The sequence below is a fragment of the Staurois parvus genome, unplaced genomic scaffold (genome assembly GCF_062004578.1).
Source record: "Staurois parvus isolate SC_StPar_1 unplaced genomic scaffold, SC_StPar_1.0 ptg000023l, whole genome shotgun sequence".
Classification (NCBI taxonomy): Eukaryota; Metazoa; Chordata; class Amphibia; order Anura; family Ranidae; genus Staurois; species Staurois parvus.
This window is the reverse complement of record NW_028317819.1, coordinates 1,844,755-1,862,661: the sequence shown is the minus strand read 5'-3', so window position 1 is coordinate 1,862,661 and position 17,907 is coordinate 1,844,755. Positions and strand designations below refer to the sequence as shown.

The 17,907-nt window shown below is 44.3% G+C and overlaps 1 protein-coding gene across 2 annotated transcripts in view; it reads left to right on the top strand.

The window, feature by feature from the left end:
* The window catches only part of AGAP2 (ArfGAP with GTPase domain, ankyrin repeat and PH domain 2), a 296,663-nt gene that overhangs the window by 185,038 nt on the left and 93,718 nt on the right, over nucleotides 1–17,907 (top strand). For both annotated transcript variants that reach the window (XM_089692703.1, XM_089692695.1), the window contains exons 5-6: nucleotides 9,308–9,449; nucleotides 16,622–16,756. In XM_089692703.1, the coding sequence (XP_089548829.1) occupies nucleotides 9,308–9,449; nucleotides 16,622–16,756 (277 nt within the window). The remainder of the gene's footprint in view (nucleotides 1–9,307; nucleotides 9,450–16,621; nucleotides 16,757–17,907) is intronic.

The window sequence follows — 17,907 nt, the reverse complement described above, 5'->3', positions numbered from 1 at the left end:
TACAATATTTACAGTGAGGGAGAGTGATTTCACTCTAGATTACTTGCAAAATATAATGTAGGAACTGTCGGGGATCGCCGCGGCGCTGGGCTCGGCGCAGGCGCAGTGCACCACCCTGTGCAGGGACGCGGGCGCCGGGACCTGGCCGACCACGGCAATCAAGTTCGCGCATGCGCAGTAGGAACCGCGGGCGCGCGCCTGGCACCAATGACAGCGCAGGGCGGGATATTTAAACGGCCCTGAGCTGTCATTCAGTGCCTTCTGGTCTCTTGAATCCTGTGTACCTGTGAACCTGTTTAAAGTAAGTTATTGACCCAGATTGTGCCCTGACCTTGCTGCTTTCTCCTGTTCTTGACCCTTGCTTGCCTGACCTCTCTCCTGAATGCCCCCTATTGGATCTGACCTGCTGTTGCTGACCTGGCGTGTGACCCGACTATTCTTTGCCCGCTGCTCTGTACCGCACCGTCCCCATAGTTACCGACCCGGCTTGTATGACCTTGCACTTGCTCAGCCATCCATCCATCCATCCCTCTCAACGGGGTCTCCAGACCTCCTCATACCTGGCTCTCTCCCGTAGGAGCCCCTGGCGAATACCCCTACCACTGACGGGAGTCCTCAGTAGTCACGACCTGGTCCCGGGGTACTCCAAGTCCATCCCCACCATCAGGGGCTCTGGTGAACAAGTACTCTGGGGCTTAGACTCCGTACGCTGGGAACGACCGATCAGTGGAGTGCTAGTGGTACCGCCGGGCGGTCCCTTACAGTATCAGAAGGCCATGACTGAGCCTAGAGGAAGGCCCTCCCCGCTAGAGGAAATTTGCAGGCACCTAGCTAATTTGATGCAGGCCGTAACGGCCCTGCAGGACAGATGTATGCAGCTGGAGAATCTCTTCCAGACTTGCTCTATATCTGACCCTGCCCCACAGGCACCGGTTTCTGCACCCCCCGCCCTGGTAGCTCAGGAGCCAGTCTCAGGGGCTTCTCCCTATGGCGGAACCCCGAGTACCCTTACCGGTTTTCACGGAGACCGCACACGCTTCCGGTCATTCCGTGATTCCTGTCTCTTGTTCTTTGAGCTACAACCCCGTACCTTTCTGACCGAAAATGTGAAAGTAGGATTCATCATTTCACTATTGCAGGGTGAACCCCAGGATTGGGCCCACCGGTTAAGGGGAAACAATGATCCTCATCTGGGATCGGTCAGTAGTTTTTTTGAAACGATGGCCATCTTGTATGATGACCCACAGCGGGCAGCCTCTGCCGAAGTGACCTTATATGCGCTCCGACAGGGCCGGCGGGCGGCAGAGGAATACGCCTCTGATTTCAGGCGGTGGATGGGGGACACACGCTGGAACGAGTTTGCTCTGCTGCACCAGTTCCGTATGGGGCTCTCTGATCCCTTGAAATATGAGCTGGCCCGGGTGGAGGTTCTTGAGTCTCTAGAAGACCTTATTGCCCTGACAATTAAAATTGACCGAAGACTGCGGGAACGCAGGCTCGAGAGGTCCAGCCAGGGTCGCGGAAATACCTGGGGTCCATTCCTAGGCCCCAGCCAATCAACCCGACAAAATATCCAGAATCTACCACCAGGAGATGTTCCAGAACCTATGCAGCTAGGCCTGGCGCGGCCTAAATTACCACCGGAGGAACGCCAGCGCAGACGAGCCCAGAACCTCTGCCTTTACTGCGGTGAAGCTGGTCATATGGTGCGATCCTGCCCACAGAAAATGAGTAAGCGCACCCGTTCTTCTTCTTTGTCTATTAGCAATACCTGTCCTTCTCAATACTTAGTAGTGCCCCTCTCCTTTCAGCTTCCAGAAAGGACCGTGGAGGTGACAGCCATAGTTGATTCGGGGGCATGCAGCTGTTTCCTGGATTTAGATTTTGCTCACCAGCAGGGTATTCCCCTCCAACACAGACAGAAAGGCTTCAACATATTTTTGGCCGATGGTTCCCAGATAAAATCGGGGGTAGTTAATCAGGAAACTCTCCCCATTGCCACTACCATTGCCAACCAACACCAGGAATTCCTCCGCCTGGATGCTATTGCGTCACCTTTTTTCCCTGTCATTTTGGGGCTCCCATGGTTACGGGCCCATAACCCCCAAATTGACTGGGAAACCGGGTCAATCTCGTTCCCTTTCCCATACTGTCGGGAACATTGTCGCACTTGGGGCCCCGAGTTCTCCTATGCTCCGAAGGAGACTCTGATTTGAAACAGGTTATTCCCGCAGCCTATCATGGGTTCCTGGATGTATTCAGTAAGCGGGGAGCCGATACCCTGCCCCCCCACTGCCCGTATGACTGTCCAATCGACCTGTTACCAGGCTCTGAGATTACTTTTGGGCGAATTTTCCCCCTATCTGAGCTTGAATTGGGGGCACTGAAGGAATATATTGAGGACAGCCTCCAGAAGGGATTCATCCGCCCCTCCACTTCTCCAGCAGGAGCGGGAATCTTCTTCGTGGAAAAAAAAGACAAAACCCTGAGACCTTGTATCGACTACCAGGAGCTGAACAGGGTCACGATCAAAAATCGTTACCCGTTGCCATTGGTACCAGAATTGTTTCAGAGCCTAAAGGCTGCGGTTATATTCACAAAACTTGATTTAAGGGGGGCCTATAACCTGGTACGCATAAGAGAGTGAAAAACAGCTTTCTGTAGCCGGTTTGGCCACTTTGAATACCTGGTCATGTCATTTGGGCTGTGCAATGCACCAGCCACCTTCCAACATTTCGCGAACGACATCTTCAAGGATTTTTTGCATGTCTTCGTTATCGTCTACTTGGACGACATACTAATTTTTTCACCCTCCCTGGAGGATCATAGGATGCATGTGGCAAAGGTATTGGGGCGGTTGCGGCAGCATGGGTTATATGCCAAGGCGGAGAAATGTTGCCTCGAGCAATCTAGCATCACGTTTCTAGGCCTGATTATCTCCACTGCAGGGGTCGCGATGGACCCCCAGAAGGTCTCTGCAATTTTAGATTGGCCTGAACCCACGGACAAAAAAGGCGTCCAGCGGTTTATAGGGTTTGCAAACTTTTATCGGAAGTTCATCAAGAACTTCTCGGGTCTGGTCTCCCCCATTACTCAACTAACCAAACTTGGAACCCGGTTCAAATGGACACCGGAGGCTCAAGAAGCCTTCGAAGCTCTGAAAAAGCTATTTACCTCGGCACCCATTCTGGGCCATCCGGACGCGGCCCTGCCCTACATTTTGGAGGTAGATGCATCGGAGAATGCGGTAGGATCCATCCTGTCCCAGCGGAAAGGCACCAAAGAATTACTCCATCCCGTAGCATTCTTCTCGAGGAAACTCACCCCAGCGGAGAAGCATTACGATATCGGTGATCGAGAGCTGTTGGCTATCAAAGCAGCGTTAGAGGAATGGAGGTACCTGCTGGAAGGTGCCTCACACCCCATATTGATTTTCACAGATCACAAGAATCTGGAGTATCTGAGGACTGCCAAGCGTCTACGCCCACGGTAGGCGAGATGGACCTTGTTCTTCTCCAGGTTTAATTTTCATATTACTTACAGGCCCGGATCTAAAAATACGAAGCCCGACGCATTATCCCGTATGTATGAGGACTCCGAAGAAGAACTGGTACCCGACACTATCCTGTCTTCAGGGAACTTCTTGGCGCTCCAGACGGACCTTCGCTCCAAGCTAATAGAAGCATCTACGGCCACATCAACCCCAGTTGGGGTATCCCTCCAGAACAAGGGGGGACTCCTGTGGAAGGAAGATTCAATCGTGGTACCTGAGGAAGTCCGGACCCTGGTTTTGGGGCATTGCCACGATCACCCGCTGGCAGGACACTTTGGCCCAGTCAAGACTCTGGAGCTTCTCCGGCGCTCTTTTTGGTGGCCAAACATGGCTAAGGATTGCAAGCGCTACGTGAGATCCTGTACCATCTGCCAGAAGAGCAAACCATCAAGGAGCAAAGCCTGGGGGCTATTGTGACCTTTGCCGATTCCCGAACGGCCTTGGCAGAGGATCGCGATGGACTTCATAGTCGAGCTCCCACCGTCGCAAGACCACACAGCAATTCTTGTGGTCATTGATCGCCTATCCAAAATGGCTCACTTCGTGCCACTATGGAAGACTCCGTCAGCAGCCGAGACGGCGCAAATATTTATCCAGGAGATCGTTAGACTTCATGGAGTACCTGAGGACATTGTCTCTGATCGAGGGGTCCAATTTACATCTAAATTTTGGAGGGCTCTGTGCAAGGCCCTGGACATCAAGTTGTCCCTCTCCTCTGCGTTCCACCCTCAGACCAACGGTCAGACCGAGAGGACTAACCAGACCCTGGAGCAATACTTGCGTTGCTACACGTCTTTCCTGCAGGATGATTGGTTGTCACTCTTACCCCTGGCGGAGTTCGCTTATAACAACGCAAGCCATTCTGCAACGGGGCAGTCCCCATTCTTTTCTAATTATGGGTTTCACCCTGTCTTTCTCCCTGATTTGGTCTCTGAATGCCCAGTTCCGGCGACGCAGGATGCATTAACCTTCTTCTCCGCTAATAACAAAATACTCCAGGAAGCCATCGCTCGGGCCCAAGAGGACAATAAGAAGGCGTTTAACAAGAAACGAAGAGGGGATTTGGCGTTGCGGCCTGGGCAGAAGGTGTGGTTGGCCACAACCAATTTAAAGATGCTCTGTCCCTCGAAAAAATTGGGACCTAAATTTGTGGGGCCTTTTCGGGTAAAGCGGATGGTCAACGAGGTAGCATATGAGCTTATCCTTCCTGACACGTTCAAAATTCATCCAGTCTTCCACGTGTCCTTGCTGAAACCAGTGATCCCAGATGCCTTCCCAGAACGAGAATCCAGACCCCCGGAGGCCATAACTGTCGAAGGACAAGAGGAATTTGAGGTGGAAACAATCCTTAAGTGCCGAAGAAGGGGGGGCCAGACCCAATTCCTAATTAAGTGGAAGGGCTATGGAATTCCTGGGAACCCGCTCATAAGGTCCACGCACCTAGACTAGTCCGGGAGTTTCTTCGCGATCACCCGTGGTGGAGAGATCGGGTGGGCATCCGGAGGTTGCCCGTAGGGGGGGCAATGTCGGGGATCGCCGCGGCGCTGGGCTCGGTGCAGGTGCAGTGCACCGCCCTGTGCAGGGACGCGGGCGCTGGGACCTGGCCGACCACAGCAATCAAGTTCGTGCATGCGCAGTAGGAACCGCGGGCGCGCGCCTGGCACCAATGACAGCGCAGGGCGGGATATTTAAACGGCCCTGAGCTGTCATTCAGTGCCTTCTGGTCCCTTGAATCCTGTGTACCTGTGAACCTGTTTAAAGTAAGTTATTGACCCGGATTGTGCCCTGACCTTGCTGCTTTCTCCTGTTCTTGACCCTTGCTTGCCTGACCTCTCTCCTGAATGCCCCCTATTGGATCTGACCTGCTGTTGCTGACCTGGCGTGTGACCCGACTATTCTTTGCCCACTGCTCTGTACCGCACCGTCCCCATAGTTACCGACCCAGGTTGTATGACCTTGCACTTGCTCAGCCACCCATCCATCCATCCCTCTCAACGGGGTCTCCAGACCTCCTCATACCTGGCTCTCTCCCGTAGCAGCCCCTGGCGAATACCCCTACCACTGACGGGAGTCCTCGGTAGTCACGACCTGGTCCCGGGGTACTCCAAGTCCATCCCCACCATCAGGGGCTCTGGTGAACAAGTACTCTGGGGCTTAGACTCCGTACGCTGGGAACGACCGATCAGTGGAGTGCTAGTGGTACCGCCGGGCGGTCCCTTACGGGAACAAATGAAGAGGAAACAAAATCAACCACTTTACCTGACTGTTCTTACTGCATCCTGCATCCAATCACAGCCTCGAAGTCAACAGCTACCAGCTTTCACCTAGACCCAAAGAAGAGGCTCATCTTGCTGCAAGGCAGGTCACTCTAGTAATAATAACCAGCACCAACACAAGATTAATTGTGTCAGACCACATGGGAGCTATCTATGAGATCACTTCTACTTTAGCTCATTATCAAAAATATGTAATATTCAATCTTCTTTATAGTAATGGGTCCTATTAATCAAAGTGCTCCAAGCAAGAGATGTCTGAGTTGCCATAGGCCACTAGTCCAGTTTAATTTGTTAGATTCCAGCTGTGATTGGTGTGATCAGATGCTTTGCCAAGCCAAAAATGGCTTTGTTGACATCTGGTGAAACCGGATGAGACAAAATGCTTCCACTTTCCTTTATCATAGAGATGAAGGGGGCCATTCCGGTCACCGATCAATTCTATGGTAAGCTGCTGGAACCACCAGCTTCAGTCCCGGGCTCCCCACTGGGACAGGAGAGCCTAGAGAGGCACCAGAGGGTGGCAGTATGTCACCTGTAAAAGCAATCCAGCTGCTAATTAGCTGCCAGGTTTACTTTTACAAAAAGCAGAATCGGCTGCTAAAAAAAACAACACTGTAGCTGCAGACATCATCTCGGTATGCCACTTGAAACTCCTGACATGACTACATATTGCGGTCTTCCAGAGATTAATCCATGTATTAAGTAGACTTGCAAGCCTTAAGCCTGATGTAAACGGGGCTTACAAAATGCTGCTTTTACAGGCATTTTTTTCAGCCTGTAAATGCTCCTCTATATTAATTTATTTGGCCATGCATACATAGGCGTTTACAGGTGTATTAGAAGAGCAGTGTTTCAAGGCTGAAAAAAAACTGCACCACCAGCACATTCAACAGAGGAACTCTTGGTCAAAAGAAAACGCTGATTGCACCTAAACACTAGATGTGTTTTGCGCTTCCAATGGCCAGAATAAATTAATATTCTGGCCAATGGCATCAATTAGCGCCCAAATGCTTGAAGCACCTAAACGCGTCTAAACAGCCTAAACATGTGTGCAAAATGCTGCTTTAGACATGTTTTTAAGCAGCTTTTTTACTGCCAGGAGCAAAGGTATCTAGGGGTGGGAAAAAAATGTCCTGTGTGCAAGAGCCCTTAGATGTGAGACCTCAGACACGTTAGTGTTGAATTTTGCAAATAATCATTTATATTTATGAAAGTAATTAAGTAAATTTAATATGATTTTGTATGACAAATAAATCAGGTTTACATGTCCAGTACATCCCTACTCTCCATTCTGTCCATTAAAGGTCTTGCTATACAATATATGGTGGCATATGGTTGTGTTAACTGAGACATTTGGCTAAACCATTTACTTTTGGTAACTTGAATCCATATTGTCCTAATGTAAATCTCTGGAAATACTCAGATTACCTTCTCTGAGCTTTACATGCTTGCAGTTCTGGCCTAGGTATATTTAATACCAATATGTACTGTTAGTTTTAGGTAAATTGTCCAACTTCATAGTCTGGGTGATCATAAAAGTGAAGTTCCAGCAATGCATGTTTTTGTTTAAGGGCCGGTTCACACTGATACTGTTTGGGATTTGCAGCGATTCTGCGTTTACCATACCGCATTAAAATTGCACTCTGTTCATGCGAACCGCTGCAGGTGTGAATGTTAACGACATCACACAAACGGTTTGCAAAACGCAATGAGGCTTTGATTGCAACTTCACCTTAAAATATGACCAAAAACAAAACTTTATTTTTACTTTTGGACAGAGTGGACAGAGATTACAATGTCTGGTTTTATTGCTGTCTTTGTCCCCTTTAGGGAGATTCACCCTCTCTTCTTTTCATGTTTACCATTATCACTGAACGTGAAAGAAAATCCCAAATTTTGGGTTGTCACCAGTACACTAATAGAGGGGAAATCTTCCAATGGTCACACTGGTTGTGGTGACCCTGGTGAGAACCAGGGATTCCATCACCTTGCTTTGGAGGGATTTCCTCTCACTCCCAGTTTTGACTATGGCACAGGAAGTGAAGAACAATCTCCCCAATGAAACACAGGTGACAAAACAAATTGACAGGGATTAAAATCTTTCCTTACTTTATTTAAAAAAAGTTTTGCCTTTAGTTCAAGTGAACTAAACCCAACATTGTATCTGTTTCCCAAAATAAAATTCAGGGCAAAATGGTCAGTCCTTTCAAGTCCTGTTCAAGTCTTTATTAAAACATAATAATAATGTTGTCTGCAGCGTTTTCAAATAAAGTGTGGTGTATTTCTAGTGTCATGTATTCAATTATATCTATATCTTGAGTATTTTTTTTATGATTTTCACATTTTAAAAGCTTGAATTTCCATACTTTTGTATTAAAGTGTTACTAAACCCACAACAGTAAAATCAGTCTGTAAATGCAGTAAAGCATGCTTGTTATACGCACTGTAGAACCTAAGGGGCTAATCTTCCACATTGTGTAAGAAGGCTGTTTGATCTTGTCTTCTTTGATCCTCCCCTTTTTCCACAGTCTCCATTCCATCTGCTGATAGTACAAAGCCCTAGAAGACATTTTGTACATGCTCAGTTTGGTGTGTATTGCTAGAGAGGTTTTTTTTTTTTAGGGTGCATGTGATCGGCACAGGGCCAATCAGCATTGTCCAGATAGAGGGTCATGGGTCATGCAGCATCATAGGACAGTCATAGGAGAATAAAAATTCCCCCTACAAGATTAACCAGTGCTAAGTTGGACACTGATAGAAGTCATAAGACTGCTAGAGACTGCTGATGAAAAAAGGTATTTGGCAGTTTATATTTACTAAAATAATTGTATTTCCATGTTCTGTGTACTGTGAGAGACAAGATATAGTGAATGCAGGGTCCTGGGTTTAGTACACTTTAAGTATAGAGATTTGTGGGTTGACCACTTCAGGGAGCTCAGAGCTTTTACTCTCTTTCCTAACTAATGGGACAAATATAGAGTAATTTGCATTAACTTTATTGGCCAACTCATAGGGGTAAATTTACTAAAACTAGTGCACTCAGAATCGGGTTCAGCTGTGCATGATAGTCAATCCATTTCTAACCTCAGCTTGTTCAGTTAAGCTTTGACAATAAAACCTGGAAGCTGATTGGTTTCTATGCAAAACTGGACCAGATTTTGCACTCTCCAGTTTTAGTAAATACTGTAACCCCCATAGACTTGCACTGTGAGGAGTAAAGCCAAAGTTCTGTGCACAGTTGCATCATTCACCCATGTGAACTTGCATGTACAGAAGGATTCAAGATCAAGCTGACATTATTTTGCCAGCGAGGAAAAGTGATCCTTCTTTTCCCCTCCTGACAATCTGGGTTCAACTTAGTAGAGGTCAGGCTGAGGAAATATCCTCATGATTCCCAGAAGGCGAGGATGGCTTAAACCAGAACCAACAATTCCCAGTGACAGATTGTGTATTGATTGAATCTCCTTTTGCCCTTTAGTTTTCTAACTGGGTGGATGGCGTCATCTTTGTGTTCAGCTTGGAAAACGAGGCAAGTTTTCAGGACATATTTCAGTATTATGCTCTCCTGGCAAACTATCGTAACGTGTCTGACGTTTCTGTGGCACTGGTGGGGACTCAAGGTAAGCTTCCTCTTATATAGTAAAATTGTATTTAATATAATTTAATGTTCTGACTGGTGATTTACAGGATGATCTTTAACAATAGAAGTTTAAATACCGCTTCTCCAAATGATTGGGAAGAACTAGTAGATTATGTAAATATGTAGCCTTTAGCCAATAGTTTTTCCGACAGCACAACACACCATGAAAAGTTGAATCTTTCTTAATGGAGTGTCATTTATCTAGATGGTTTTATAAAATATTGACATGCATTTCCTCACAGTCGGGGCAGTTTAGCAAGCATTACCACTAATTTTATTGCTCCTAATGCTAATCGTTATCGCCATTTTATGACCTCTACACAAATCATTTTGTAATATTAGGCAAATTGGTACTTTGTTGGTACTTTAGAAAATGGTTTAAGAATGTGGATGTGTTCAACAAAGCGCACATTCTTGCATCTCTCACGTTTATAGATTACGTTCTTAAAGTTTCTTCTTTTTAGTTTTGCATATAGTTGCCTTTCAACCATTGTCACTGACTCTTCAGACTGGCTACGGCTCCATTCACACCTATATAGCGATTTCACATGTTGCATTTAAGGCAACCCTTGAAGAGTGCATGAGTCTTCATTTAAATTGCGCTGCATCAAAATGTATGGTACTTTGTTACCATGTATTTTGAAGCACAAGAAAATGAGAGGTGCATTAGGGTGCCATTAGGAAGTAATGGCACCAGCACACGCCTGAAAAAGGGATGCACGTTTTTGTGCATTGCAGGAACGCATGTGATTTTGAGCTCATCCTGTGACACACATATGTGAACCTAGCTTAAGAGCTTGCAACACAATCCCCATGTTCAGTGTTCAGTTCATGTACGTTTACGTGCATGTGTCATGTGTTTGCAGTGGGTTTGTGTAGCATTTCTGGTGCGGTTTTTGGGAATTATTAATAATTATTCTTTTTTAACATAATTGCATTTACATGCGTCTGTGGTAGAGTCACAAATATCCAAAAATAAAAAATGCTGAATGCAATAATTTTTTTTAACCACTTGCCTACTGGGCACTTTCACCCCCTTCCTGTCCAGGTTCATTTTCAGCTTTCCGCGCTGTTGCACTTTGTTTGACTATTGCCCGGTCATGCAACACTGTACCCAAATAAAAGTTTAATAATTTTTTTTACCCAAATAGAGCTTTCTTTTGCTAAACAAACAAAAAAATACTGAATTTTTTGGGCAAAAAATGTTTTTCATAGTTTCTGTTGTAAAATGTTTTAAATAAGTAATTTTTCTCCTTCGCTGATGTGTGCTGATGAGGCTGCACTGATAGCCGGCACTGATATACAGCACCGATAGACGGTACTGATGGGCACTGACAGGCATCGCTGATGGGCACTGACAGGCATCACTGATGGGCACTGATATGTAGCACTGATAGACACTGATAGGTGGCACTGATGGGCACTGTTGAGCGGCACTGATGGGTACTAATAGACTACACTGTTGAGGTGGCACTGATAGACGACCCTGATGGGCACTGACAGGCATCATTGATGGGCACTGTTAGGCATCACTGATGGGCACCGATAGGAAGCATTGATGAGCACTGACAGGCAGTATTGATGAGCACTGATAGGCAGTATTGATGAGCACTGATAGGCAGCATTGATGGACACTGAGAGGCATCACAGATGTGTCTGAAAGGCAGCACTTATGGGCACTGAAAGGCAGCAATTATGGGCACTGATGGGGCTGCGCTCATAATCAAGACATTGATGATCAGTACCAGGGGTGGACTGACAACTCAATGGGCCCCCGGGCAATAGGGGATCATGGGGCCCCTGTGTCCTTGCCCAAACTCAAAAAAGCCTATGAAAAAAGGTACCAGGGGCATCTCATGGGGCCCCCTACTGACCCCGGGCCCTCGGTCAGTGCCCGAGTTTCCAAATGGTCAGTCTGCCCTTGATCAGTACCCTGATTATCCGTGTACTGTTTTTTTTTTTTTTCTTCATCCCCCACATCTCTTCTAACATTCTGCTAAATTTTTGTGATTAGTACTGCTTGGACCTGAAGAAGGGGACATACCCCGAAAGCTTGTCCTCAAAATTGTATGTTAGTGCAAATAAAAAAAGTATCACATCAGTACTCAATTGTTTCTTTAGTTTGTTCGAATTCAACCGATTTCGAAATTTTGAACAGATTTGAAAATAATTCTAATGGATTCGAAAACAATTGAAACAGATTTGAAAATAATTCTAAAACAATTCTAAAATGGATTTTATAATAATTCTAACGTTACAATCCATAATCCACAATCTATATGTGTTTCTAATGGTATGTGGGCTATATAAAGAGTTGCACGACCATATTGGAAATTTCTATTTCAGCAAAATTTTCACAGTTCTTTTGTTGATCACTACTCATGTCACCGTAGCGCAGCTCACAATTTTTTGTAAAGTATTTTAGTCTTTTCTAATTTATTCTTTTTTTTCCATTCTTTTCTATTTTATATCCTATTCTAATGTATTCTGTTCGAATTCAAGTTCATTCTATTCAAAATTCAAATTTTGGAAGGCAGTTATATTCTTTCCATTTTATTCTATTCTATTGTTTTTCTATACTATTCTATTCTATTCTTTTATTCTCTATTCTAATCTGTTCTATTCTTTTCTTTGATTTTCTATTCTAATTTTTTATATTCTATTCTAATGGATCCTATTATTTTTTATTCCTTTTTTTTCTATTCTATTTTGATATGTTTTACGCTATTATTTTTTACTGTATTCTGTTCTATTCTTTTATGTTCTATTCTGTTCTTTTTTCCTCTGTTCTTTTCTATTCTATTCTTTTATTCTTTTCTATTTCTTTATTCTCTGTTCTATTTTATTCTATTCTTGTTTTCAAATGTAAATTGGTTTTCAAATTTGTTTTTTAATTTGATTTGTTTTCAAATATGTTTTCTAATTCGCATCAATTAGAATTTAAGCCAAATTTTGTTTAGTTATTTCAGATTTGTTTCAATTTGTTACCATTGCAATTCGAATACATCTGAATCTCCAAATAATGGAAAATTTGTCCGAATTTAGATTTGAAACTAAACGAACTGCACATATCTACACTGTAGTGGTGTAAACTAGGGTAAATGAAATACATTCTATTTGCATACCTTGTATTAGTCCCAGTGATGTTTTCACTGAGTCTCTGTGCTTCTTTATGCAATGCAAGCAGATTGTGGCTGGTGGAAGGGGCCATTGGTGTACTGTACTGTTCCTGAAAACAACACAGCACCCTGCTTTAGTACTCCTCTCAAGAACCCTCAGCTATGATACGAGTTGTGTGCTGGCTCTTAGGAGGACGTATGCAGATAACAAAATGCCTTGATGGGTGGATGTCAGTCTGAAGAAGTGGGTATTCCTAGGCAGACTGTATTTGCATGCAAACCTAGGCAACATGTAATACTGCGACTTCATGATTAAAGAATGAATGGGGCAGACCAGGGAAAGTAAGGCTGGGGAGAATATTGCTAGATGATGCTGAATGTCCTCATGCTAGGAAATTAGGTGGGCTCTATGATTTGCTGTTGCTTCTAATATATGCAGTCAGTTTGAAATCAGACTGTGAAGTGAAATCAGAGCAAGCACTTTCAGTACAGTAGAGAAACCTGTACAACTGTGGAGGACTGAAAGTAAGACTGGAGTTCTACTTTAAGGAAGCTGTGTGCAACACCCTAATGGGCTCTCTCACCAGTCATAATCTGTCGGCTTTGCATAAAGAAGCACAGAGGGCCACTTATAATGCCACTGAGTCTATAATAACATTGTGAGCTTTTATTAAAAAATGCCATAGCATGTTGATGAGGGGGGAATGGAGGAATCAGGGAAGGCAAAAGAGGCAGATTAAACTTACATTTTAAAGGGAAGTTGGACATGCAGACATTGATGGATAACTAATTTTGATCCAAATAAGAATGTAAATGTGTCCACCTGGAGTGCATTTCTATTTGTTCCTTTAAAGTAGTGGTCTCCAATTGGCGGCCCAGGGGCCAAATGTGGCCCTTTGCTTACTTTTATCAGGTCCTTGGGGCATTATTCCCCCCACTGACAGCAACAGTAGGGCATATTTCCTGCAACTGACACCAACAACTGGGCACTAGACTTCCCACTGACACAATGATGGGGCTCTGTTCCTCTCTCTGACACCTATGATGGGGCACTATTCCTCCCACTGACACCAATGATGGGGCACTATTCCTCCCACTGACATCAACTATGGGGCACTATTCCTCCCACTGACATCAATTGTGGAGCATTATTCCTCCCACTGACATCAATGATGGGACACTATTCCTCCCACTGACACCAACTATGGGGCACTATTGCTCCCTTTGACACCAATTGTGGGGCACTATTCATCCCACTGATATCAATGATGGGGCACTGTTCCTCCCACTGACACCAATTATGGGGCACTGTTCCTCCCACTGACACCAATTGTAGTGCACTATTCCTCCCACTGATACCAATGATGGGGCACTAATCCTCCCACTGACACCAATGATGGGGCACTATTGCTCCCTCTGACACCAATTGTGGGGCACTATTCATCCCACTGATATCAATGATGGGGCACTGTTCCTCCCACTGACACCAATTATGGGGCACTGTTCCTCCCACTGACACCAATTATGGGGTACTGTTTCTCCCATTGATACAAATGATGGGGCACTATTCCTCCCACTGACACCAATTGTAGTGCACTATTCCTCCCACTGATACCAATGATGGGGCACTATTCCTCCCACTGACACCAATTGTGGGGCACTATTCCTCCCACTGACACCAACGATGGTTCGGCACTATTCCTCCCCCTAATACCAAAGATGGAGCATTGTTGACTCCCACTGACACCAGGATATTTTGTATTCCCACAGTCTGGCCCCCCTAAAGTCTGAAGGACAGTAAACTGGCCCTTTGTTTGGAAAGTTTGGAGACCCCTGCTATAAAAGAATGAAGACCAGTTGCCAGATAACTCTGGTGTCAGCATAATCTGTATGTAAAGTCAAAACCTTTTTCTTTAGATTTGAATAGAACGGGGATATTATAGAATCTATGTGAGATTTACAGTGGGGATCGAAAGTTTGGGCACCCCAGCTAAAAATGTGTATTAATGTGCATAAAGAAGCCAAGGAAAGATGGAAAAATCTCCAAAAGGCATCAAATTACAGATTAGACATTCTTATAATATGTCAACAAAAGTTAGATTTTATTTCCATCATTTACACTTTCAAAATAACAGAAAACAAAAAAATGGCGTCTGCAAAAGTTTGGGCACCCTGCAGAGTTAATATCTTGTACTGCCCCCTTTGGCAAGTATCACAGTTTGTAAACGCTTTTTGTAGCCAGCCAAGAGTCTTTCAATTCTTGTTTGAGGTATCTTTGCCCATTCTTCCTTACAAAAGTCTTCCAGTTCTTTGAGATTTCTGGGCTGTCTGTCACGCACTGCTCTTTTAAGGTCTATCCATAGATTTTCAATTATGCTGAGGTCAGGAGATTGTGAAGGCCATGGCAAAACCTTCAGTTTACGCCTCTTGATGTAATCCCCCGTGGATTTCGAGGTGTGTTTAGGATCATTATCCATTTGTAGAAGCCATCCTCTCTTTAACTTCAGCTTTTTCACAGATGGCATCAAGTTACCATCCAAAATTTGCTGAAATTTTATTGAATCCATTTTTCCTTCTACTCGTGAGATGTTCCCTGTGCCACTGGCTGCAACACAACCCCAAAGCATGATTGATCCAACCCCATGCTTAACAGTTGGACGGAGGTTCTTTTTATTAAATTCTGTGCCCCTTCTTCTCCAAACATACCTTTGCTCATTCCAGCCAAAAAGTTCAATTTTAACCTCATCGGTCCACAGAACTTGTTTCCAAAATGCATCAGGCTTGTCTATATGTTCATTTGCAAAGTTCAAACGATGATTTTTGTGGTGAGGACGTAGAAGAGGTTTTCTTCTGATGACTCTTCCATGAAGACCATATTTGTACAAGTATCTCTTTATAGTGGAATAGTGTACCACAACTCCAGTGTCTGCCAGATCTTTCTGGAGGGATCGTGCAGTCAAACGTGGGTTATGAATTGTTTTTCTCACAATCCTGCGAGCTGTTCTGTCTGATATTTTTCTTGGTCTTCCAGATCTTGCTTTAACTTCCACTGTTCCTGATGACTGCCATTTCTTAATTACATTCCGAACAGAGGATATTGACATCTGAAAACGCTTTGCTATCTTCTTATAGCCTTCTCCAGCTTTGTGAGCGTCAACTATTTTCAGTTTCAGTTTTCTAGAAAACTGCTTAGAAGAACCCATGGTGCTGATTGTTGGGGCAAGGTCAGATGAGTCTGGGCATTTAAAACCTTTGAGCTTGACATCACCTGGTCTTCCCAGACGATGATTGAGAACAATCCATGACACTGGCAGGTCTCAGCTTTGCAAAGGGGGCAGTGCATGCTATAAATTCTGCAGGGTGCCCAAACTTTTGCAGACGCCATTTTTTTGTTTTCTGTTATTTTGAAAGTGTAAATGATGGAAATAAAATCTAACTTTTGTTGACATATTATAAGAATGTCTAATCTGTAATTTGATGCCTTTGAAGATTTTTCCATCTTTCCTTTGCTTCTTTATGCACATTAATACAAATTTTTAGCTCGGGTGCCCAAACTTTCGATCCCCACTGTATATTGCTGTATGTCTCCCTACTGTATAGATTTATTGTCTGCAAAGGTTTGGGCTTTACATATGCTTTAATATCAATAATGCAAAAGTTGGAAAAATATCTGACATGGCTCATTGATGTTACGCCAGCCTTGGCTGCAGGGTGCTGTGCCCATACACAGGGGCGTTATCATACTCATACACCCAGGCCAGAAGAATCACCATTTCATAGGTACTAATAGCTTAGGAAAGAATTGAATTGATTTCTGTTTCTGGGAATTCTGTTTGATCTGTGTTTATAAAGAAATCTATCATTGTAACTGTCTTTAAAAAAAATTCCCTTTTTGATTTCTCCTTGTTTTCTCCATAAAGTTCTATATGTGCGAAATGACAGCAGCATGGTGACAAGGCAGGCGAATAACTGATATTTATCTGATTTTCTGTATCACATGCCATTTCACTTATCTAAGTGTTACTCTTTGCAGATAAAATCAGCTCCAACAACCCCAGGGTGATTGAAGATGTGCGAGCCAGAGGTCTGTGCAATGACATGAGGCGTTGTATGTACTATGAGACATGCGCCACCTATGGGTTAAATGTGGATCGAGTCTTCAGCGAAGGTAAGCTACTATGTTTGAACAAAGTTAAGAAGAAACTCTGATTACAAATTGGAGAGATGACAAATGCACTGCACATTAGATAGTGTTAGCACTTCAGGCCTCCTGTTTAGTCTAGGTTACTGAATATATGCCTGGTGCAGCCTGCGTTCACTACACACATGCCCTAGCTTAAAAATGCCTATTATAATAGCATACAAACAATATAAAAAAGAAAATGAAATTGGTGTGACACAAAAAAGTAATTTGAAATACCTATAAACCTGTGCAACCATCCAGCGACTAGTGTGACAATATATACAATGTCAATCACATTTCAATTATTCAATATTTGTTCAGATAATAGAAGAAGAATAATAAATGGGTCCCAACATTCTGTGATAATGTAGGAACAAAACACTGTAAAATGATTTGTCCAGTCTTGCCTAATTAGCATAGCGTACTTTTCACCTTCATCAATCAAAACTTGCTAATTATATCTCTAAACTGTCTCCTTTCCATGCACCTACAGTAAATGCCTCCTCGTCTTCTCTAAAGCTGGCCATAGATGGATCAAAATTTGGCTGGTTCAGCAGAGACAGGATGAATTTCAATCCATCTCTAGCCATTCCTGCTAAGCTGCAATGGTGATCAGTGTATTCTGACAGCAGAGAAGTTCTGCTGTCAGAGTACAATACAAAGTGTTATCAAAATGTTTTGAGACTAGTTGCAAAGTCACAGGGAGCACCAACCTTCATAAGTCAGTGTGCCAAAAGACATTGTCCTGTGTACATTGGGTGCTATGCAGTTGGTGCTATTCTGACCACATGCGTTACTACATCTGCTACCATCTTTGGGCCAACAGAGTCTTTATAAGTCTCCTCCTCGAGGTTTTGGCGTGCATTTTGCGAAGTGGCTAGAATAGAGAAAGAGCACTCACCTGTCAGAAAGTGATAGCAGCAGGGAAAGGTTCCAGATGAGTAGGGACAGGCTATGGACTCTCAACCTATAATGTAACCTACCCTTTGGAACTGAAACCGGTCAGGCAGCATTCTGCCCTCTGAAGACAGGTGCTGTCAGTGCAACTTTACCTGCTGCCTCTCTGTATTGAACTGAACTGTGAGTGCAATACAAGTTCTGAGTTTATCTGTAACCGGACTCTACAGTTGTGACCA